The 25,483-nt window shown below is 34.1% G+C and overlaps 1 protein-coding gene across 3 annotated transcripts; it reads right to left on the bottom strand.

Moving 5' to 3' along the window:
* Positions 1–6,515: 6,515 nt before the first annotated feature.
* LOC116894528 (vomeronasal type-2 receptor 116-like) lies at positions 6,516–24,318 on the bottom strand. Of its 3 annotated transcripts, XM_032896231.1 has the most exons (7): positions 24,122–24,318; positions 20,678–20,911; position 19,979; positions 18,154–18,966; positions 11,507–11,734; positions 9,004–9,127; positions 6,516–7,420 (listed from the first exon to the last, which is right to left on the bottom strand). In XM_032896231.1, the coding sequence occupies exons 1-7, from the start codon at positions 24,316–24,318 to the stop codon at positions 6,516–6,518; spliced, it is 2,502 nt and encodes an 833-aa protein (XP_032752122.1). The 3 variants fall into 3 exon arrangements, with proteins under 3 accessions (XP_032752122.1, XP_032752121.1, XP_032752123.1); XM_032896230.1 differs by lacking the exon at position 19,979 and having other exon boundaries at positions 20,629–20,911; XM_032896232.1 differs by lacking the exon at position 19,979 and having other exon boundaries at positions 6,516–7,294; positions 20,629–20,911.
* Between the last annotated feature and the right edge of the window lie 1,165 nt (positions 24,319–25,483).

Here is a 25,483-nt window from a genome sequence, read left to right as displayed (position 1 = left end):
CAATAAGTTATCTTATAAAGTAATTGTAGGGATATTACACTGGGAACTTAACAATATACCTGACAACTTTAAAACAAAAAGAAGCAAAAATATCCAAAAGGAGTGAAATTCAGTAACAAGATCAACTAAATAGGAACAAACACAAAGATACAGAGAATAAAACCAACAAAAGTTTGTTCTTTGAGAAATCAAGAAAATAGATAAATAAACCCCAAGCCAAACTTACTAGGGGGACTACAGACAATATATAAATTAAGAAAACAAGATGTTAAAAGAGAGATATAACAAAAGAAACAGAGGAAACTAAAAGGAAATCATCAGATACTACTAAAAAGGCCTAAGCTCAAAAAAAAAAAAAAAAACCCAGAATATCTGGATGAAATAGTTGGTTTTCTAGTAGGAAAACTGTAAACAGATCATATCACTTAAGGAAATAGAAGTCATTAAATCCTCACCAAAAAAAAAAAAATCCTCAAGGCCAAATGATTTTACTGCAGAATTCTATCAGAACTTCAAAGAAGATTCAACACCACTATTTCTCAAATTATTCCATAACATAACAACAGAATGAACACTACCTAATAAATTCTCTGAAGCTGTAATAACTAACTCTTAACCTAATCATACAAGAACACAACAAACAGAACTTCAGACCAATTTCACTTAAGAATATGAATGCAAAAATATACAACATCATTTCAAATCAAACCCAAGAACACATCAAAAGAATCATTCACCATGCTTAAATAGGGTTCATCTCAAGGATGAAAGGTTGGTTCAATATACAAAAGTCAATGAACACAATCCATTATATAAACAATCTCAATAAAAAAAATCACATAATCGGGTTGGGGATTTAGCTCAGTGGTAGAGTGCTAGCAAGCGCAAGGCCCTGGGTTCGGTCCCCAGCTCTGAAAAAAAGAAAAGAAAAAAAAATCACATAATCATTAGCATAGATACTGAAAGAAACATTTGCCAAAATACAACACCCCTTCATGTTAAAAGTATTGGAGAGATCAGGAGTTCAAGTCCAATATCTAAGCATAATAAAACCATTTTATTGCAAATGAACAGCCAATATCAAATTAATTGGAGAGATTACTTGAAACCATTTCATGAAATTGTTGACAGGTCAAAAATGGCTGCTCTGCCCATATCTACTTAACAAAAAGAAACTCAAAAGTTCTCTTAAGGTCAAGTAAAGTACCACTACTTGCAGATGATATGATAGCATACAAACACAACTATAAATTATCCCAGAGAACTTCTGCAGATGAAAAAATCTTCAGAAAATAGCTGAATACAAAATTAACTTAAATAAGTCAATCAATAGTCTTCTTTTATTTAGATAAAAAAGAAAAGTTGAGGATGAAATTAGGGAAACAAGTCCTTTTTTTTTTTTTTTGGAGCTGGGGTCCAAACCCAGGGCCTCGCGCTTGCTTGGTAAACGCTCTACCACTGAGCTAAATCCCCAACTCCAACAATCCTTTTTTAAAAGCCACAAATAATATATAGTATCTTGGGTAACTGTAAACAAATAAGTGTAAGATCTGTATGACAATAACTTCAAATCTCTCAAGAAAGAAATAGAAGGTTTCAGAAAATGAGGAGATCTCCCATGCTCATAGATCCGCAGAATATCATAGTAAAAATGGTCATTCTACCAGAAGCAATCTACAGATCATGGCAATCTCCATCAAAATACAAACACAATTCTTTAAAGACATGAAAAAGCAAATCTCAAATTCATTTGGCAATGGAAAAGAAATATGGAAAACAACTACTTACAATAAAAGAGCTGGTGGAGGAATCATGCTCCATGACCTCAAACTAACTACAAAACAATGGGTATAAAACTGCATGGTATTGGTAGAGAAATGGACTTTTTTATCAATGGCATAGAATTGAAGAACCAGAAATGAAACCAAATACTTAGAGTTGATCTTTGACAAAGAAGGAAAAATATAAAATGGAAAAAAGAAAACATCTTCAATAAAGGGTGCTGGTCTAACTGGCAGTTACAGTGTAGCAAAATTAAAATAGATTCTTATTTGTTGCCTTGCATAAAGCTCAATTCCAAGTGAACGAAGCACCTCAACATAAAATCACAAATACTGAATCTAAAAAAATAAAAATTGGCAAAGTACTGTGATTTTATTGGTTCAAGGGGCAATTTACTCCAATGGCTTAGACTCTAAGATGTAGAATTGATAAAAGGGACCTCATGAAACTGGAAAATTTTGTAAGGCAAAGGACATAGTCAATAAGAAAAATTTGCAACCTAAAAATTGGAAAAAAAACAATCTTCTCTATCCACTATCCAATAGAGAGCTATTATCTAAAATATATAATGAAGTTAAGAAGCTAACCACCAAGAAATCAAAAACACAATCAAAAAATGTGATATAGAACTAGACAAAGAATTCTCATCAGAGGAAGCAAGAGTGGATGTGAATCACTTAAGGAATTGTTCAAAGTGCAAAGTGATCAGAGGAATGCAAATCAAAACATCCGTGAGATTCAACCTCACAAAAATCAGAATGGTTAATATCAAAACCTCAGGGGACAGCACATGTTGTTAAGAATGTGAAAAAGATGAACACTCCTCCATTCCTGATGGAATTACAAACGGGTACCACCACTTTAGAAATCAATCTGGAGATTCCTTAGAAAATTGGAAGTAGAAATAACTGAAGATTCAGTTAAACTATTCTTGGGTATATACCCAAAAGATGCGCCACAATGCCACAAGCATTTATGTTGCACTATATTCACAGTGCCCTTTTTGTGATAGCCAGTAATTGGAAACAACCCAGATGTCCCACAACAGAATAATGGATAGAGAATCTTGGTTCATTTATACAGTGTAATACAATGAAGATATTAAGAACGAGGACATCCTGAGTTTTCAGGCAAGTGTATGGAACTGGAAAATATCATTATGAGTGAGGTAACATCCAAAAATGCATGGATGGTATATAGTCAGTAATAATTGGATATTAGCAAAAATAGTACAGAAAACATAGGATAAACTCCACAGAACTCAAAAAAAGTTAATAAACCAATGTTCCAAAGTTCTGAGGCCTCAATCCAACTTAGGGAGAAGAATAAAGCCATTTAGATCCAATGCTCTACATTAGGGAGATGAAATTGTAGAGTCCACTTCCAGCAAAATGGCAGTGAGGAATATGGTTGTCATTCCACATTCAAAAACTCTGACCCATAATTATTTCTTTCTGAAGACTTGTAGTGACAAAAATGGAGAGGATCCTGAGGAAAATTAGGTACATTCACAGGCCTAAAGTAGGATCCAGTTAAACAGGAGACCCCAAGGCCTTACACTATTACTGGCCATGGTGTTCTCACAAAAAGGGAAGGAGCCTATCATGCCTGACCTCTGAAAGACACAAAAAGCAGTCAGATGCAGATATTTATACCCAACCAGTGGACAAAACCTACTGATGCCTGTGGTTGTATTAGTTAGTGAAAAAAACGAAGGAAGCGTATGGGAAGAGAGCAACCCTGTAGAAGAATCAGCAGTCTCAATTTAGCTGGATCCCGAGACCTCTATGACACTGGACCTTCAACTATACAGTATAACAAGCTGAGAAGAGGCCATATACAGCAAAGCACTGCTGGGTCTGACTCAGTCCAAGCTTATGAGCCTAAGTCTCAAGAGACTTAAGGCCCCAGGAAATGGTGTGTTCTGGTGAGGAGGTGCGAGGTGGGAATGCAGTTTGGACATCCTCCTTGAGAAGGTTCAGGAGGTATGGGATTTGGAACAGTTAGAGCATGGACTGAGATAGGAATAAATCAGAAATGTAAAAAAAAAGATTAAATAAAACTTTAAAAAATGTTGCATAAAGAAAGATAAGAGAAACAATATTTCAATTTCACTGAATCTTGGAAGATTTGGAGAGAATGGTAATGTGCTCCCAAAGTATTATTAAGGTTTATCTGTCAAAATGGATTTATGGAAAGCAGTTATTTGTTAATATTTTTATGGGCCTGAGCATTTGGGTCAACTGTGCAGAGAATGTATTGCCCATGCTAAATATCTTATTTTTATTCAAATACCAATGTTAGGTTTTTCACAGCCGTCTACCCACTTCCAGAATCACTGTCTGACTCTCATTTGCAGCTGTACTTGTACACACATACAAGCTCTTCTATACATATTGCACACATATACATATAAATAAAACAATAAAACAATTTTTGTGAAGATTTTGGTGTATTTATTTTTCTAAGTGATGTTAATTCTTATTTGTTTTATTAGAAATCATTTTGTATCACTTTGTGTAATAGTATTCAGTATATATTATATAAGAATGTACGGTTTTCAGAAGAAAACTCGGGTTAGGCTTTCTCATTTTATTAAATAGACCTGAGGTTGACTCAGTTCATCATTTAGTGTTAAGGGATTTAACTGCATTGCTGTTATACTGGACACAAGTGTCCTTTAAGAATATTGATTTCTATACAAATTTTCACAGGCTAAATATACTAGTTTTGGTTTATATGTAACCAACACTAAACAAATAATATTTTGAATAATGTTGGTTCTGTAAATGACAACACTATTTGAATAATTGTGGCTAAATCTGCAATAATATTTCAATCCATTACACTGCAACACAATAGTTTGGGTGTGTATAAAATACCAAATATAATATTCCTTGTGTTTTATACATAATGGATCACAAAGTATCTACAACTTCATAGATATCAAATTATGCAATTTTTTGACTGTGTGTAATGGCTTGTTTCATGTATCAACTTGATACATGCTGGAGTTATCACAGAAAATGGAGCCTCATTTTGGGAAATGCCTTAATGAGATCCAGCTGCAATTCATTTTTTCAATAAGTGATTAAGGGAAGGGGACCTAGTCCTTTATGTGTGGTGCCATATCTGGGTTAGTAGTCTTGGGTTCTACAATAAATCAAACTGAACAAGCCAGGGGAAGCAAGCTAGTAAGTCACATTGCTCCATGGTTTCTGCATCAGCTCCTGACTCTTGACCTGCTTGATTTCTATTCCTGACTTCCTTTGGTGGTGAACAGCATAGACATAAGCTGAATAAACCCTTTCTGCAGTTTAAATATCAAATATTTCTTCGCAAAAATTACATCTTCCACAAATTTTCGGTGACCAAATTTGGATGCTATTACAGAATGTGGTCCTGAATGGGACAAAGTTAATAATCTATAAAGACTAACTTAGGGAAGTGATTATTTTTGTTAATGCTGATGCATTTGAGACCCAAACAATATCCCATTGTGGAAGGAGAATTGACAAATATGAAGATTTAGTGCAGTTGCAGGAACTCAATTGTCTTTTCAGAATTTTTTTTTCTGGGAAGCAGCATAATCAAAGCATCTACCTCCTAATCCATTCTTTCAGGATTTTGTGACTCCAGGACCTCAATCCGAATTTCATACCCAAGAAAGACTGTGAGAAAAATTAGGTACATACCAATATCAGGACTTTTACCTATCTTTTCTATAACTACAATATAATTGCATGTTATTAACTCTACAAACATATTTAATTTGATTTAGTTTTTTATTCTTTATTTTTTTTACCATGTACTCATTATCCCTTTCCCAGACTGCCTCCTGACTCTTCTTCATGCCATACCTCCTCCACCAGCTTCAAGAGGAACTCCGCACCTCCTCAACCCCCACATATTCCAATCCTGTGAGCCTCATATCTCTCAGGGATTAGGTGTGTCTTCTCTCACTGAGGCCAGACAAGGCTGTCCTATGTTGCATATGTGTTGGGGGTATCATATCAGCTGGCAGATGCTACCTGGTTAGTGGCTCAGTGTCTGAAAATTCTTTGTTTCTCAGATTAGTTAAGACTGCTGGTCTTCCTATGGCTCACCCTCATTCTCAGGAACTTCCAACTATTCCGTAATTCAAACACAGTGATTGCTGGCTTCTGTCAATTATTTCATAGAGTATTTTTGTGTTTGAGATCAGAAAAAATTCCATCTTAGTTATTGACCATTGGAAGAGCAACTGTAAATACAGACAGTATTTTGTCATGTATGTGCTCTGACAGACATCAGAAAATGTATTCCGATGTTATCGTCATTGATACTTTGTTTGTTTCTTAGCCTGATTGATAGTTTGATTTGATAGGTGATTTCTATGTGGAATTCCTGTCTGTTCTGGAACTCATAATCTATATAAGGTTACAGATTCAACTGCCTTATCAAATGTATTTGATGTTATCAGGGTGGAGACACAGGACAAATCTCCATGAAATCATAAGGTTGAATTAAATTTAAATAATAATTAGAGAAATTTTGTTTTCCCAGAGAAAACTAAGGAGGTGAATGAGTACAAGATGTTATGGAAAAGGCACACAATTCGGTAGATATGATACTTCTAGCTATTACTAGAGGATCCAGTGAGAGTGATTCTAAAAGTGTATACATACACTATAACCAAATATTTGGTGGGTATATGGCAAATTTTTATTTGACAGAATTTCTGAAATATTTGTTCAGAAATAAGATTTCTCCCTGATCTTTTGGACGGAATTTCTGTCTGGTTTCAGTAAAATGATGTAGATTTTGGGTGCAAAGATGCATCCAAGCATCCCTGCACTTGATGCCAAGATGGAGAAGATCTCAACAGCAACCATTACCCTGCCTTTGGTGCTATGGTAGACAGGGAGGAAGGTGACCCAGACACTGCAGAACACTAGCATGCTGAAGGTCAAGAACTTGGCTTCGTTGAATGTGTCAGGCAGATTCTTTGCCAAGAAAGCCATAGTGAAGCTTCCAAGGGCCAGACAGGCCAAATATCCAAGGACACAGTAGAATGCTGTAATGGAGCCCTTGTTGCACACGATGATGATGTGGCCATGCTCAGACTGTTCATCAATATCAACAAAGGGAGGAGAAACTGCTAGCCAAATTGCACACAGAATACATTGCAGTAAAGTACATATGGGAATAATGTAGTTGGGTGCACCTGATATCAGGAAGTTTCTTAACCTTCTTCCTGGGTCTGTGACTTTGAAAGCCAGAACCACAGTGATTGTTTTGACCAGAACTGTGGAAATTGCCACAGTGAATACAATTCCAAATGTGATTTGCTGTAAGATACAGGTACCTCTGTTAGGATGGCCAATGAAGAAAAAGGAGCACAGAAAGCAGAACATGAGTGACATGATTAATATGTAGCTGAGGATTCTGTTATTGGCCTTCACAATAGGAGTGTCATGGTGCTTTACAAAAACCCAAAGTACCACAGCAGTGAATGCAGACAAACAGAAGGCTATTAAGGCAAGAGCCATCCCCAAGGGGTTTTCATAACTTAGAAATGTCACAACTTTCTGAATGCATTTGTTCTTTTCTGTGTTGGCGTACTGGTATTCTGGACAACTCATACACAGATCCATATCTGTTGTTCAAGGAAAAGTTTAGTTAGTACAGCTTTAGAAACTTTATCGACAAGGTATTTCAAGTAAGGTGTTGAAAAAACATAGCAATGCTGCCTTTAATGCTGACAATGTAATTTCAAGGACATTTCAACACAGCATTGTTTTTATTCATAATGTTCATAAAGATGTAATGAAAAATAATGCTAAGAAATTATTTCTTTGTTTATTTAACATTATTGATTATATCGTATACAAAGTTATTAGAAAGAAAAGATTTCCAAAACCATTTTTTGTTCTATGTTGATATCAATTTTAATATTGAACTGAGAGAATGATGCCTTTGTGGAGAGCAATTATTTGATAAGTTGCCTAAAAGCCTAAGAAGTCAACTTAGTTATAAACTAAGAACATTTTACTCTAGCAGAGAACCTGAGTTCAGATCCCAGCACTGATGTCTCATGAGTGCATGTAAATGTAACGACAGGAGTATTATTTCCTTTTATGTGTACTTGCGCACTTACTACCTATCCCACACAAATAACAATTAGTATAATGAAGTGTTTTATGGAATTTCTTGGAATTCATTGATGTAAATATTAATTCTTTTTTTAATTTTTTCATCTGAAACCATTTCAGTATACTTTTAGAAATTATTGTAATTTCTAAATCACAGTGTAAGGTTGGAATGCATGATTTCAAAAGAAATCTTTTGAATACATTGCTTGGTTCTACTTCATGCATCATGTGAATTAAGTCAGATTGTAAGACTTAGCAACAAATGACTTAACTGCTGTACCATCTCACAGGCATCATATGTCTTTTGATAACTTTAATTAATTATATAAATTGAAAGGTAAAATAATTGAAAATCTAACCATAAATTTTATTCATGTTGCCAAACCCAAATAATAATTTTAATAATGGGTTTTGTTTGAAAAATGCTGAATATGAGTCTCATCATATATTCTAAATCATGGATTAACCCTTATCTCCTGTGTTCTGTATTCATATCAAATCTGGTGGTGAGCATGATCCTCAGAATGTTACATACTTAGCAGTTTCTTAGACATTTTCAAATACTGTTGTCTTCTATATTAATCTTACAGAGAACATGGATATTGTACCTAGTCATCCCATTGTCTAGTTTCAATAGATTGTCTATTACATTAGGTACTTCATGGGCTCATATATGTACATGGTATGTACAATCATATACATTATCAATGTATTGATGAAATATGACTAATTTAATTTTTTAAAAAGTTGATTAAATCTAATATACATGTTGTTTTAAAATAGATCATTCATTGGGAAAAATCTTGTGGAAAATTCCCTTATATTGCAGTTTTATTTGCTAAGGTATGTTTTGAAGAATGTAATTTGCCATTAATTTTCAAGGAGTTAATATGTGGTTTAAGGCACAAGGTATATGTGTGTATTTATTTTTGGCATAATTTTGTTATTTATATTTATATCTACAACAAGTAAATTAGAAAAGTGATATATTTTATATTTGCAGTTGCCTTTAGTTGACTTCATAATCTTGGGGTGCGCACAAGAGTAATATATATTTACAGGGTTTATCCGAGCATCAAACACTTACTTGTCTCATTAGAAATTTCATTTTCAGGGCATGGGCTGCAAACAAAACAGCAGGCTTCCATTCCCTCCTTCCAGATTTTTCTGAATCCAGGACTGCAATCTGCACTGCAAACAGAAGGTGGCATCTGATAAAAAATTAGACACATAATAATAATGGATTTTAGCTATTTGTTTTTTGTTTTTTATTAGTATATTAAGATTCAATTAGTTTGTTTTATGTATACTAACTGATTGCCTTTTTATTCTGTCCATTTTTAATGATGAGCTATGAATATTGGAAATACATTGAAGAAATGGTGGATAATTTTCAATGCCTAGTTATTCAGGAAACAGAGTTGATGGTGAGCAGTGTGTAAAAGCTAGAGATTGAAACCTCATGTTTTGGGTTTTTGTTTAATTAATTATTTTCAATTTTGCACTAAGTACTGTGAACAGTACTTGGGATATTTTCTGAACCAACACTAGTGTGTTCTTATGTATTCTAAGCATTTTCTTAGTTGGCAATTGATATAAGATTGCCCATTTCACTGTGGGCAGTATATCCAGTAAATAGTGTCAATTTGAGATCTATGCCTTAGTTCCAGTCTCCAGATATGCACACTTGTATGTCTTTGACTATAAGTCTTACATCAAATCACCCTTCCTCTTCATGTTCCTTATTATCAAATTTAATGAAATCAACAGAGAAGCAAGTTAAGATTTTAAGACATCTGAAAGAGGGACAGTATGTCTTTTAAACACTGATAACAAATATGATCTTGAATAAATTACCATTTCAAAACATGAGAAATTGTATATGAAAAAAACAGTGGACTATGTAGCACTGATTTATTATGGTTTGAAGTGATAAAGTGATTTGTAGCAACCTTAAATATGGAGTGTTGCATGAGGTCAAAATATCCCACAGTAGCTGCAAATACTATAAAATGATGGATGAAAATTAGACTAAGTTAATTGAAGACTTGAAGAGTTCTTCTTATGATTTTCATATGGTTGAAACAAGGTCTCACCATGAACTAGCTATAGATTAATTCTCACAATAAAGGTTTGAGCATATTTTCTCTTTTTTAACCATCATTTTGTCTAAATTTATATTAACACTGTAATATTTTAAAGACTCTATTGAGTTAGAGTACTAAAAAGGGCATACTTTTATGCTTCACTTTATTTTAAAGTAATATCTCCATATAACACATGGCAAGTTTAGGCTCACAATATAGGGAAGACTGACAAGAAAGTGATTTTCAGACCACTGCCTCTAAAGTGCTTGGATAAAAACATGAACAAATAAAACTATGTATCATTATTTCTGACTGTCACGGAAAAAAATTTCTCTGCATGTATTGTCAAGAGGTTTGTGAAAGAAAATATCATATCAATATCTGTTTCTTCTGTTCTATCCCTTGTTTGATTTCTTTAACTCTGAATAAAATCTGGACTTGGTTAACAACCTAGTCATAATATTTATGGAAAATAATGTAATTCTATATTGTGTGCTGTATTATATTCAAAGCATCAGCATATGTGGAACCATTCTTGCACTTCTGAATTAAGTTCTCTATGTTCTCAGAGTATGATCTTTTTGTTGGGTTTTATGTTCCTTTTGTAGATGTTTTAGCTAAGAATTATTCCATACGTGTAAATCACAGACATTGTTTTCTAATTTCCTTTTTCCCTCTTATTACACAATTTACTCTTTTCCTATAATTTTATAAAAAATTAGTTCTTGTATTGTATGTGTATTAGTCTCTACACCATCTGAAAGGCCAAGAATATCTTAAAATATAAAAAAAGCCTTCTTGTCACTGATTAAATTTAGAGATTATTACCAAAATTATTCAAATATAATTGAAAATCATGTCTGTCTTTCGTCTAATTGCTGTTACTGCACTATTTAATGGGTTTTAATAACTATTTCTGTGTCTTTTGTACTAGCCATGTGTACATTTGCCTTTGAAATTTGATCATCTAAATTAAAAGTTGAAGGGGTTCTTCAAGTATATTAAAAATTGATGTTTCTGTGAACTTGCATTCCTATAAATGTATTCATTAGTGAACTTGGTATATGTCATTCTATATATGTGAAAACATTTTTGAGTATAATAACAAGTGTTAGAATTATGAATATTAGTGTTTTATAAATGTAACATTAGTATCACTTGTATCAACATGTGTTCCAAAGATTTATGTTAAGGGAGGAGATTACTGTGTAATACCAACAATGATATGAAAAGAATATTGTTCACTTTAAAGAAAGAATATCAAACAGTGGAAAAGAACAATATTATATTCATTATATTTCAGATAATGGTTCTGATATGACAAAGGTATAATTTATGCATGCATGAAATCTTCAGCGAATTAGTAAAAATATGTTAAAAATGAAAGAAGAAAGATAAAACAGGAGCCTTCTAATTATTTCCTGATGTGGGAAAATGTTTCCTTTCAATCTGTTGCAGGGTTACTGCTGTGTAGTATAAATCAATAAATTAGTACACACCCACCTTTCTACTTCCTGTGGCTAACTCAATCATTTCTCCATATAAATGAAAGGGTTCACCATGTATAAAATATGGGCTGATCTTTGCTATCTTCACCTTAATCTGAAGGCGTTGTGAGACATTCTGTATGTGAACAACGTCATAGTCTTCCTTCACTCTCTCTCTCTGTTTCATAATCACTTTTTCCCCAAGAGGATTAATAAAGTGGGTTTTTCTTAGAAAGGAATTTATCTAAAAGACAAGCATTGCACAAAAATGTATATACCATTCCTTCAAGTCATAAAATACAGTATAATTTCATAATTAAAGCAACATAATTTAAAGAATGAAAGAGAGAAATCCCAACAGAAGGAATTGGACAAATTAAAATTGGTTTTATGTGGAGGTCCATTATTCAGTTGGACTTGAGCTTTGTACATGGCAATAAGAATAGATCAATTTCCATTCTTCTACATGCTGACCTCCAATTTAAGCAGGAACACTTGTTGAAAATGCTGCCTTTTTTTCTACTGGATAGTTTTAGTTCCTTTGTCAAAGATCAAGGAACCATCGGTGTATGAGTTCATTTCTAGGCAGTCAATTCTATTTCATTGATCTACCTTCCTGAAACAGTACTAATAATTTGCAATTTTCATTACTATTTCTCAGTAATACATATGGAATTTTGGGATGCTGATTGCCTCAGAAGTTCTTTAATTGTTGAGAGTAGTTTTTGCTATTCTGGGTTTTTCATTATTTCTAATGAATTTACACTTTTCTCTTTCTAACTCTAAAAAATTTACTTTGTATTTTCATGGTTATTAAATTGAATATCTTTATTGCTTTCAGCAAGATGTCCATTTTTTTCTATATTAACCCTTCCAATCCATGTGGATGGGAGATATTTATACCAACAATGATATTTTTTAGTTTCTTTCTTCAGAGATTTCTATTTCTTGTCATACAGATCACTTGCTTGGCTAGAGTTACATCAAGGTATTTCATATTAATTGTGAATATTGTGAAGAGTGTCTTTTTGCTAATTTCTTTCTCAGCCTGCTTATTCTTTGAGTAGAGAAAATCTATTGATTTGTTTTTGTTTATTTTAGATCCAGCCAATTTGCTGATGTTGTTTATGATCTGTAGGAGTTTTTAGTGGAATTTTGTGGTCAGTTAAGTATGCTATCATATCATTTGCAAATAGTGATATTTTGACTTTTTCTTTTTAATTTTTCTCTTTGACCTCTTTTTGTTGCCTTATATCCTGACTAGGACTTCAAGTACTATATTGAACAGAGAGGGAGATATTGGGCCAAGTGGATCAAGACCTTCCAAATAAAACCAGATACACTGAAACCAATAGAAAAAATGTGGGGAAGAATGGCAAATACATGGACACAAGAGAAAATTTATTTAACAGAACACTAATATGCTCTAAGATCAAGAATGAACAAATTTTCAGAGCTGAAATCAACCAAGTAGAAATGATAAGGACCATAGAAAGAATCAACAGAACCAAAAGTTGGTTCTTTGAGAAAATCAACAAGATAGATAAACCCTTAGCCAGACTAATGAGAGGACACAGAGAGTGTGTCCAAATTAACAAAATCAGAAATGAAGAGGGAGACATAACTACAGATTCAGAGGAAATTCAAAAAATCATCAGATCTTACTATAAAAGTGTATATCCAACAAAACTTGAAAATCTGCAGGAAATGGACAATTTCCTAGACAGATACCAGGTACCGAAGTTAAATCAGGAACAGATAAACCAGTAAAACAACCCCATAACTCCTAAGGAAATAGAAGCAGTCATTAAAGGTCTCCCGACCAAAAAGAGCCCAGGTCCAGACAGGTTTAGTGCAGAATTCTATCAGACCTTCATAGAAGACCTCATACCAATATTATCCAAACTATTCCACAAAATTGAAACAGATGGAGCACTACCGAATTCCTTCTATGAAGCCACAATTACTCTTATACTTAAACCACACAAAGACCCAACAAAAAAAGAGAACTTCAGACCAATTTCCCTTATGAATATCGACGCAAAAATACTCAATAAAATTCTGGCAAACCGAATCCAAGGGAAACAAGAATACCCTTGGGAAGAAATAGGGGGGCAAAGTTTAGAACAAAGGCAGAAGAAAAACCCATTCAGAGCCTGCCCCGCATGTGGCCCATACATATACAGCCACCAAACTAGATAAGATGGATGAAGCAAACAAGTTCAGGCTGATAGGAACCAGATGTAGATCTCTCCTGAGAGACACAGCCAGAATACAGGAAATACGTAAGCGATTGACAGCAGCAAACCACTGAACTGAAAACAGGACACCATTTAGCAAATCAGAGAAAGGACTGAAAGAGCTTGAAGGGGCTTGAGACCCCATATGAACAACAATGCCAAAAAACCAGAGCTTCCAGGGACTAAGCCACTATCCAAACACTATACATGGACTGACCCTGGGTTCCAACCGCATACGTAGTAATGAATAGCCTAGTAAGAACACCAGTGGAAGGGGAAGCCCTTGTTCCTGCCAAGTCTGAACCCACAGTGAATGTGATTGTTGGTGGGAGGGCAGTAATGTAGGGAGCATAGGGAGGGGAACTCCCATATAAAAGGGGAGTTAGAGGGGTTAGGAGGACATTGGCCAGGAAACCTGGAAAGGGAATAACAATCGAAATGTAAATAAGAAATACCCAAGTTAATAAAGATGGAAAAATGTTAATTAAAATATCTTGTGAAGGAAAAAATAAAATGTTCTAAAAAATGAAATTATCATAATTTTGTAAGTATTTCAGTTCTCTCAGAGAAGACTACCAAATACAAACTGACAAAAATACTGATCCAAACAGAGATATGCAACCCACACACAAGTACCTACACAAACACATTAACACATAGAAAGACTCACATCTCTTCTGAGTTACGTATATAATAGAGCTATATCCTTATTTACTCACAAACATACATACATGTTGACACACAGATTTAAATTTTCAGGCACAAAAATAATATACATATTCACAGATATAAAATTACACAACATACACATATTGACACACATATAAACACACACACACACACACAAGCATGCATACTAAATGCACGAATACACAGACTGATAGCAACACACAGGGATTAGTACAAAATATAAGCAGCAGCCCTGAATGATATTGACACCAAGAGAAATTTATAATCACACATAATCACTAAAAGGCAGATAAAAGCCAAGACAAGCAGAGAGAAATAGTCAGAAACCTACACAGTAAAGCAGATACAAACATGCATAAGGACATACAAACACTCACAATATATATGCAATAGTATATAGAGACATATACTCTGACAATCACACAAAGAAACATACACACATATACAAACATTTATAGAAAGAAATTCATACATAGAAAAAATGTTGCTCAAATCCGCAGTCATAAAAATACATAAACATGTATGTTCCAAGCAAAACAAATATAAACACAGATACACAGAAAGAGTAAAAAATATAAATTTACATAGCGAGAAAGATACATTCACCACTATAAACATATTTTTATAGATGGAAATGACTAACAACACTATTTCTTGTTTAATTACTCTCAGAAACCAGGTGAATAACTGGAGGCAAAACTATGGGCAGAATCAGTCAATGACCCTAATGAAAACCATTCCTTAAAATGCTTTACAAACAATTGATGGGTATATAGAAAAATTCATCTTCAAATCATAAAGAAAATGCATGAAAGAGTACTGTTTACATTGAATATTTGTTGGGGTATGCTGATGGATATTCAGGTGCACCCTAAGAAACAACAAATTTTAATTGATAAACGGTGCCCCTATTTTCCATTCAAATTTATAAATGTCTAGATTTCTATTTCTTTAAAAAATGTTCAGAAACAAATCTATTTTGGAAAACATCTGTTATTTCATTAAGTGTATGCATTTGTGAGATTTTAAATGGCTATACAATTAAAGACACCTAACATCACCCATTAGAAGAAACTCTATGTATCCTCTGGTCTTCATCTGGACCCAGAGCTAAGGCTCTCCTCCAGCCTCCAGACCCAAAACCTGCCCCCAGAGAGCTGGTCTCTCAGGAGTGAGAACTCCTAAGCCCACAACTGTGTCACCAGTTTTGCTAAAATAACTGTACAAAGAGTGGCCCACGAAAGCACACAGGGTGCTGGGACCATGGAGGAGCCTGGGATAGGATCCTTCTGGCCTGCAAGTCTTAGATACCCCAGCAGGGAAGAAAAGCAAGACTCATATTTAAAAACACATTTCATGATGATCATAGGAGACTTTAAGAATGACATAAATAACTCCCTTTAAGAAATTCAGAAAACACAATTAAACAAATATATGCCTTTAAAAAGAAAACAGAAAAAAATTCCTTAAACAGGAAACATAACCAATAAGGTGAAGGAATTGAGCAAAATCATAGAGGATGTAAAAATTAAAGAAGAAGCAATAAGAAATCAAAAAGAGAGCCACCCTGAAGATAGAAAACCTAGGAATGTTATCTGGAGTCAAAGACATGTAATTTGCCAGTGGAATACAAGAGATAGAATCAAGAATCTCAGGGACAGAAGATACTATAGAAAATGTTGACACAATACTCAAAGACAATACAAAATATAAAAAGGCCCTAATGCAGAAAATTCAGGAAATCCAGGAAAACATGAGAAGACCAAACCTAAGGGTAATACGCATAGAAGACAGAAAAGATTCCCAAGTAAATGTCCAGTAAATAGCTTCAACAAAATTATAGAAGGAAACATTCCTAACCTCATAACAGAGATGCTTAAGGAATGTACAGGAAGCCTACATAACTCCAAATAGATTGGACCAGAAAAGAAAAAAATCTAATGCTCCTGTCACATAATAGTTAAAACTCAAAATCCACAAAACAAAGACAGATCTTTAAAAGCAGTAAGGAAAAATTGTCAAGTAACAAATAAAGGCAGAGCTATCAGTGTTATATCAGGCTTCTCAATAGAAAGATCAATGATAGGAGACCCTGGGCAGATGTCATACAGACCATACGAGAACAGAATTGCAAGCCATGATACTATACCCAGCAACAATCTCAATTAACAGCAATGGAGAAATCAATATATTCCATGCCAAAACCAAATTTACACAATATCTTTCCGCAAATTCAGCCTTACAATGAAAATAGATGGAAAAGTCCAACACAAGTCAGGAAACTACACTCTAGGAAGAGCAAGAAAGTAATCTTCTTTTGACAAGCCAAAAAGAAGACGGCCATACAAGCATAATTCCACCTCTAACAACAAAAATAAGAGGAATCAACAATAATTGCTTCCTAATATCTCTTATCAATGTACTCAATTCCCCAATAAAAAGATATAAACTAACAGAGTGGATACATGAATAGGACTCAGCATATTACTGCTCAGAGGAAACACACCTCAGTAGAAAAGACAGCCAGTACCTCAGATTGAAAGGCTGGAAAACACTTTCCTAGCAAATGGTCACAAGAATAAAACTGGAGTAGCCATTCTAACATTGAATACAATCAACTTTCCACAAAAACTTATCAAAAAGTTAAGGAAGACCACTTCATGGGCATTAAAGGAAAAATATATCAAGATGAATTCTCAATTCTGAACATCTCTGCTCCAAATTCCATGGAACCCACTATCATAAAATAAATTTACTATAGCTAAACCATTCCTTGTATAACACAAAATAATAGTCAGAGGCCTTAACACCACACTCTCATCAATGGACAGATCATGGAAACAGAAATTAAAATGAGATTCGTTGAAACTAAAAGAAGTTATGAATCTAATGGTATAAACAGATGTCTGTAAAACACTTCATCCAAAAACCAAAGGAATATACCTTCCTCTCAGGATCTCATGGAACCTTCCCAAAACTTACCATACAATCATTCATAATACAGGCCACCACAGATACAAGAAGTTTGAAATTATCCCATGCATCTTATCAGATCATCATGGCCTAAGGCTTGTCTTCAAAAGAACTGTAACATCTAGAAGACATGGACATGGAAGTGGAACAACACTCTACTAAATAATAACTTGATCATGAAAGAAAAAAAGGAGGAAATTAACTTTTGAAAATGTAATGAAAAGGAAGGCACAACTTGCATAGATGATCAGGTTGACAGCAGTTGACCACACACCTGAAATCTCAAGAACAAAAGAAATAAATACACTCAAGAGGAGTAGACAGAAGAAAAAAATCAAAGTCAGGACTGAAATAAATCAAGTAGAAACAAAAAGAACTACACAAGGAATAAACAAATCCAGGAGCTATTTCTTTGAGAAAATCAACAAGATATACCTAACCCCTTAGTCAGACTAACCAAGGAGCACAGGCACAGTATCTAAATTAACAAAATCACAAATTAAAAGGGGGATGTAAGAGAAACTGAAGAAAATAAAAAAATCATCAGATCCTATGATAAAAGCCTATACTCAACAAAACAATTAATTCTCTATAATATGGAAAATGTAAAGCAATGATAGAGTGTTGTTAGTAGGTGGGGGTAAATGGGAGATTGTCAAAGAAGTAGGGGAAGGGGAGTTGGAAGTGAAGGAAAGGGGATAACATTTGACATGTAAAAACAGAAAATATCTAATAAAAATAAAAGATAAAAAATCTCCACCTTCAAGCAGTGAGTACTTGCTCCTTTCCCATTTCTTATTTCCTGATTATCAACCTCTTCCAGATTTTTTTCATGGAGGGCATGTGCTATGGCATACACAGCATTGTATATGCTATGACTATAATCATTAAAAGCTATGTCAATCTTCTGTTCTGTTAGCCATTCCAATGAGTCAGTGGATGAAAAGTTCCACAATATTTTACAGTTAGATGCTGAGGCTTCATAGTTAAAATACTTCCACTCTGGTATTAAAAGATTTAAATCTCTGCTTCTGAGATGGTACCGTGTCTCTACAAAATTTTTAAAGCCAGAAATCTCACCATGGTGGTGTAGAAATGCCAGAGTGCCATAGAATGTGCCATGAGTTAAGTCTCTCTTACTTGTCGGGAAATCCAGCTCTGATTTGGTGACCCAAATCCTCTGCATAACTGGAGATTCCCACATTCTGAAGCTCAATTCAATAATACTCTGTGTTTCCCCATAAATGATAATAACATTTGTGGATGACATCACAATTTGGTTGTAGTACATTTCAGTTTTAGGATAGTGTGAAAACTCACTGTTTTTCATCATATTCACAAAGGCAAAACAAATTTCCTTGTCTTGTGTCTCTTTTTTCAACTCTGAGAGAAATTGATGGCCTTCATCATTATCTGAGATGAGAAGGCCAACCCAGTTCCAGTTGAAATAAATTATGAAGGAGACCATTGCCAATACTAGTGATGTGTCCTTCGGGTTCATCTGATAGAGATAGGGAAATTGTTCATTATCACTGAAGATGGAATGGAAAGGTCCATAGGAAATCTGAAGGAACTATACAGAGAGCAGAATGAGGTGAATTTCACTTAAAAAAAAAACAACTTGTAATCACATTACCTACAAACAGTGAATTACTTATGACTTTACTCTCATCATTGATTCAAATGAACAAATGTAGGAGCCTGGTACATCCAGTTCTAATGGGAACAGAAAGCATAGCTGTTTGACAAAGATATAACAAAACATATTTGCATATTATAATAACTTCCATTCTGTCATACAGAATGTCTTGATATCTGTGTATTCAATGTTTGGAGAGATTTTAATATATTTACAACTTGAGGATATTTGTTTATTTTTTTCAGAATTCCATTTATGCCTTAATCCAGAAATAGTTCCTCTACTATTTACCAGGAAAATCTGATGCATAACACTTCTTTAACTTTAGGAACACATATTGTTTTCTTGCCCTACTTGTAGGTATTCAGTGTACACTACAGGATGTGACACACATAAAGATCCTATAGATCTCCTTTTCAAAAAAAGGCTCCAATAATACACTTCCTATGTCATCTTCAGGAAATAGATAATCAGAACAAAGTAAATTTAAAAATGTAAACACAATTTGGCTGCCTGAAAGTGTTAGCAGCAGATCATATTATTAAACTTATTCTCCTTAATAAACAAGAAAATTTGATGCAAAATATATCAGACTCATAAGTTGTATTTCTTGAAGCAATTATACAGAAACAAAGGTTGATCGAATGGAGTTATCACTAACTTATAAAGTATCTTATAATCATGGGAATATAATTATATGGAAAGATATGAAAGAATGTGGTATGAGAATGCCATAACCCGTCTTTCTAAGAAATGTTCACTTATGAAGGTCCACTCTTGTATCTTATGAGGAGCAAAGACCCAAAAACAAGATAAGACATAGCAATAATTTCCACAGAGATATGATTTTAATCATTATATTATTAAATAAAACAATTTATAATAACAATAGAAATAGGTTCATGAAATTTATGACAGAGATTCTAATAACAATGGGCACTCTGACCCTTATTGGTTGGTCCAACACTCGCTGCTAGTAAAATGGCTAACTTCTCAGACATGAAAGGAGGTTTGTATCCTGTCTAGTAACAATGAAATGTCATGAGGTGCCAGGCTAAAAATGGTTTGTCATCATTTGTAAAAACAAGTACTACAGATAATTAAAATTTTGTTTGTAGAGAAAATGTTTGTAAAATGAAATCGGATCAATCACACTTCATCACTGATAATTAAACATACCACCACCATGATGGTAAGTGATAAGTGTGCTTATAATCAAGATGAAGATAATACATATCTGGGGATATGAATAATATTTTCTAGTTTTTTGAACAACATGAATCAATCTCTGGTTAATGAGATTTCTGTAAATTAAGAAACATTCTGACTGCTAGTCAGCCAAGGCTGGAAGTTTCTCTCTGCCACCATGCCAGAATCAATTCTTCATGGCCTCCTCTATTCTTTCTTTGTGGAATCTGTCAAATTCTGGAGGTCACAACTAGCAGATGCCCTATCATATCTCTGATTAGGAGGTACAGTGGAACTATTTAGATTAGTATAAGCACAAGTCCAATCTCATCTATTAATTTCATTAATATCTAACAAAGTCTCACAAAGAGAAAGGATGTGAAGAACCTTTTCCCTATAATAACTCACACGTGGAAGCAAGAAGATGTCCAAGTTTGTAAAAAGTTCTATAGATGACTCCCAATTCAGTCCTGTAAGCAGAAATGAACACATGGTTTCTTCATTACAGAAATAATTAGGTAAAGGCTTATAAAATTTTTCTTCAACTATATGAAGAGCAATATTTCCATCACAATAGGTCAAAATATGTTTTATAACCAGAGACATATTTGGTAGAAGATCAGGATTCCTGTTGATTTCATCCACTGAAAAGGCTAAAGCCAAGGCATATTTGTTGGTTTTAGTTGTTTTTCTGTAAAAGAGCACAGTTTTTATTATCGACAGATATCTATACATGATCAATTATATTCAATATAAACACTATTCTGTATGGGGTGTTACTGCATCTGACCTCTAAAGACGGAAACAACTGTCTTTCATTGTGAGATTGGGTTGACATGATAACCTAGAAAATAGTAAACACTTTAAAAGTTCACATCAATTTGTCTCCCATAAATAAGATATGATGTTCACCTCTTTTACAGAGTGGATTTCCATCTTTCCTTTTTAGTGCTTGATTACAAAGTAAAGAGAAATCAAAAGATCTGTACAAAACTATAATTCTGATCATGTCTTTATTTTGAAATCATTAAACAATATAAAATATGGGTGTTATGATAGCTATTGGGTTCAGGATACTTTCTTGTGAAATTAACTGACCTGGTTAGGAACTGAATACATGATTTATTGATCAGTGCATAATAGTCTTTCTGCAGCAACATGTTTCCTGTACTTACAATCATATATAATCAGTGGCCAATATTCTTAACATGTCACATTATATCGACCCACATCTTGTTAATTTTTTCTTTCAATCTTTTGCTGAAAGAAATTCTTTTCTAAAATTATAAATTCAAATATCAATCATGTATTTTGTAATCATACATGCCCATGCATATATTTGCATATATTTGAGCAAGGATTACTTAGGTCATAAGAGAGCAATATATCTGAGTGTTTTATTTTGTTATTTTGAGAATTATTTTATCTCTGAACATAAATTCTTATTCTATTTCCTAAATCAAACTTTATCCATCTATGATTAATTTTTTTTCCTTAATTGTTGTTTTTATTTACATTTCAAATGTTAATTCCTTTCCCAGTTTCTTGGACATTAGCTCCCTCTCCTTCTTCTGTAAGCGTGTTACCCTCCCCATTTTCCCCTTTTACTGGCCCCCTACATTCCTCTACACTGATTGGTCCAGCTTTGATAGGAACAATGGCTTCTCCTTACATTGGTGCCCAACAAGGCTTTCCTCTGTTATATATGCAGCTGGAAACATGTGGGTCAGTCCCTGGGAGCTTTGGTTGATTGGCATTCTTGCTCTTATGGAGTTGCAAGCCTCATCAGCACTTTCAATCCTTTCTCTAATCTTCTAACTTGGTTCCATTCTTAGTTGAAATGGTTAAATACCAACATTCACCTCCTTACTTGATATGTTCTGGCTGTGCCTCTCAGGAGACAGTTATATCAGCCTCCTATCAGCATGCATTTCTTAGTTTCATCTATCTTATCTGAGTGATTCATAAGATATTTGCTGAAGACTATACTCACTTCAAGTGTACAGGTATATACTTGTGCCAGGTACTTAGGGCAGTAACTTTATGATACTTTCCTGCAGACTACATTCACTTCAAATGTGCAGGAATATATTGTGCCATATACTAAGTGCAGAAATTAAGGGTTTGTTCCACCACACAAGCATAATTCATCTGATTTCTACTTACAAAGGACTGTGATATATTCATTCTGGGTACTACTAATTATTATAACTTAATTTATACTAGATATCTTTGATAACCTTTCCAGTTTAAATAAAATAATGCTAGCATCCTACTGAGAACTAGGAAAATAAATAAATTACAGAGATATTTGTATTTGCCAGTATTATATGATTAAAATGTAGAAGAAAATTTGAAGTAATATGTTCATTTTTGTAATAAAAGTGGGTCACAAGACAGTTTAAATTAGATAATACCATATTGTGGTTTCTTTATGTAAAGATTAATATCTTCACTGTCATCTCTGTCATTTAATATAATCTGGTCATTAAACAATAAATATGTGTCTATATACTTAATGGTTAAACTTGAGGTAAATACAATTAGGTTTTCAACAAAAAATGTATCCCTGAGGTGTTTTCATTTTAACCTCTATAAAATTGGTGATTTTATGATATTTTCTATTACCACACACCAAATTTTCAAATAAACATTTTACTAATATATAAAAGTAATTTAAGAATAAACCTTATGCAGTGCTAAAACTAATTACTTCAGTGAAACTTTAGGAAACATCCATAACTTAAGCTGTCTGTGTACCCTAATGGTCTAAAGGGCTGTGTTTTAAAACAACTATCAGCAACTCACTAAAGTGAATATTGATATCACAATGGAAAATGTTCACCTATAGGTTCTAAAATTACTGCAAATAGTCTTGTAAGATATAAATATCTTAAAGGGGTCAGAGATTAACCAACTTAGGCATGCAAAGACTAGAAATGTTTCTGAAACAATGACAAAATTATAAAGGAAAAATCCTGTATTTCTGTTCTCAAATTTTATAACTGTCCCACACCACAAATGTAAACTATGCCAGTGAAAAGAGACATAAGTTGTCACCACTGTTATTAGTAGCCTCACTATACCAAGAATGTATACATATCATTTAATTCCATATGTTTCAATATATTTTACTCTAAAGACAGAGTGACAAACTGAACTTTATAAAAGACAAAAGCCAGTGATTGTACATGAACAGAGTGAAGCAGACAGTCACAGGTCTTTCTGATTTTATCATTTAAAGCAATTGGATGTCTTGCCCTCTAATGACCTAAATATTCCTTGCTCATTACATGAAAACATATACCTCCAGGTATTCACAGGAATTATGAATTTCTGAGTGTAAAGATCTTCTCTTTACAAAATAGATGAAGCATTAGAAGGGAAGAAGTGACCCCATGCAATGAATATGAGAGAGTAACTTTGCATCTATGTAAAGTTTTTGATAACTATAGACACAATGAATATTACTGGAACGAGCATATACTCTAGGAGAAAGACATTGTTGGAAGAATGTAAGCAGAGTTTATGACCATTTATTTGCAAGTACATGGGATAAATCTCTATGAAATATTATGGAATTAAATTCAATAAGTCATCACTGTCTAGCATTAAAGGTGAGCTATTATTAGGATGATTTCAAGTGAAAGATCCATGTAGATGTTCATTTCTTTCTTAGCTTCCATGCTTTAAGTCAGAGGTCACCAAGAAGAAAATCAATATTTCCACTGGATTAATTAAAAGGAGAAAATAAGATAGAATCTGTAAAATAATGAGGCTTTTTCATGGTGTTCAGACTTAGCAACATGACAGAAGACTCAAAGATTTACCTAACCTTCGTCTTGGAACACTCAAGAAATAAAGAAGATGTCATTTACATTGAAAATACAAATGCACTTACAGGACATTCAGAGTCTGGTTGAAATAATTATTCTCCATAGATAACTGAACTGCACCAAGGATGAAGGAACAACTTATACCCAAGTTGTTTTCTTTGATTTCATTCAAATTTGTTCGCCAAAAGCACCTTGGATCAATGAAATTTGCCACGAGAAGTGGAAGTTTGAGGAAGAAAAATAGGACCATCAAAATGAACATATTTTCCTGCCTTAAACCGGCACTTTGAGGATTGGGAAGTGCCATGCCTATCAGCACATCAAACTTCTACCATCTTTTATTACTCTGTGTAAAGAAGTGGTTGCACATTCATGACTCATTTTGTTTTCCCAGATTGCTTCTGAGCCCTGGAAGAAGCTTAAGCACTTTCTTCCCTGGGGCTCTGCAACTGGTCACCACAGATCATGTAATAAACAGAGATTGCTAAATACTTTGGAGAATTATTCTTTCTCAGGCTCCATGATATCACTCATGTTTGTTAATGCCTGGAAAGAAGTCTTTTTCTTCTAACTTGGTCTTGGAAGTTTTTAAAATGTTTATTATATGGACACAATTAGAATTGAGGTCAGTGGATTTTATCAGAATATTCAAAGTTAGAAATCCAGTAATGGTACAAGTAGAGCTACTGGAGACAGACAGGACATTGTATTACAAGGTCCAAGACAGTGATAAGCAAGCTCATGTTTTGTTTTTTTTTTCAGTTGATAAGATATAATTGCCCACCTAAATAAGATACAGTTAGTTTGCTCATCTAGACATACAAAGTCCTGTACACATCCATCCCTTAAGAATATTCATAACAACCTGCAAATGTGCAGAGAGTAATCTTCACATCCACCTCGATGTTCGCTTGGCTGTTCCCTCACTACTCTCACTCCAGTTTCCACCTCCTCTAAAACTACTCAATGGGGGATATTGTAGACATCATATTTTTTTTATGAACTTGAGTATTTCTTATTTACATTTCGAGTGTTATTCCCTTTCTCGGTTTATGGGCCAACATCCCCCTAACCCCTCCCCCTCCTCTTCCTTATGGGTGTTCCCCTCCCCATCCTCCCCCCATTGCCGCCCTCCCCCCAACAATCACTTTCACTGGGGGTTCAGTCTTAGCAGGACCCAGGGCTTCCCCTTACACTGGTGATCTTACTAGGATATTCAATGCTACCTATGAGGTCAGAGTCCAGGGTCAGTCCATGTATAGTCTTTAGGTAGTGGCTTAGTCTCTGGAAGCTCTGGTTGCTTGGCATTGTTGTTCATATGGGGTCTCAAGCCCCTTCAAGCTCTTCCAGTTCTTTCTGATTCCTTCAACAGGGGTCCCGTTCTCAGTTCAGTGGTTTGCTGCTGGCATTCGCCTCTGTATTTGCTG

This window comes from Rattus rattus, chromosome 2 (assembly GCF_011064425.1).
Source record: "Rattus rattus isolate New Zealand chromosome 2, Rrattus_CSIRO_v1, whole genome shotgun sequence".
Classification (NCBI taxonomy): Eukaryota; Metazoa; Chordata; class Mammalia; order Rodentia; family Muridae; genus Rattus; species Rattus rattus.
The sequence above is the reverse complement of the archived record's forward strand: the minus strand, read 5'-3'. Positions and strand labels throughout refer to the sequence as shown.

Bases quoted from the DNA above. Each gene is read 5' to 3' on its own strand.
- LOC116894528 (XM_032896230.1), bottom strand. From the start codon at position 24,318: ATGTTCATTTTGATGGTCCTATTTTTCTTCCTCAAACTTCCACTTCTC. The intron at 18,967-20,628 runs GTGAGTTATTAT...CTCTCTGTATAG, and splicing joins ACATCTTCTTGCTTCCACGT to TTCCTTCAGATTTCCTATGG. The intron at 7,421-9,003 runs GTAAGTGTTTGA...CTTGAACAACAG, and splicing joins TGAAATTTCTAATGAGACAA to ATATGGATCTGTGTATGAGT.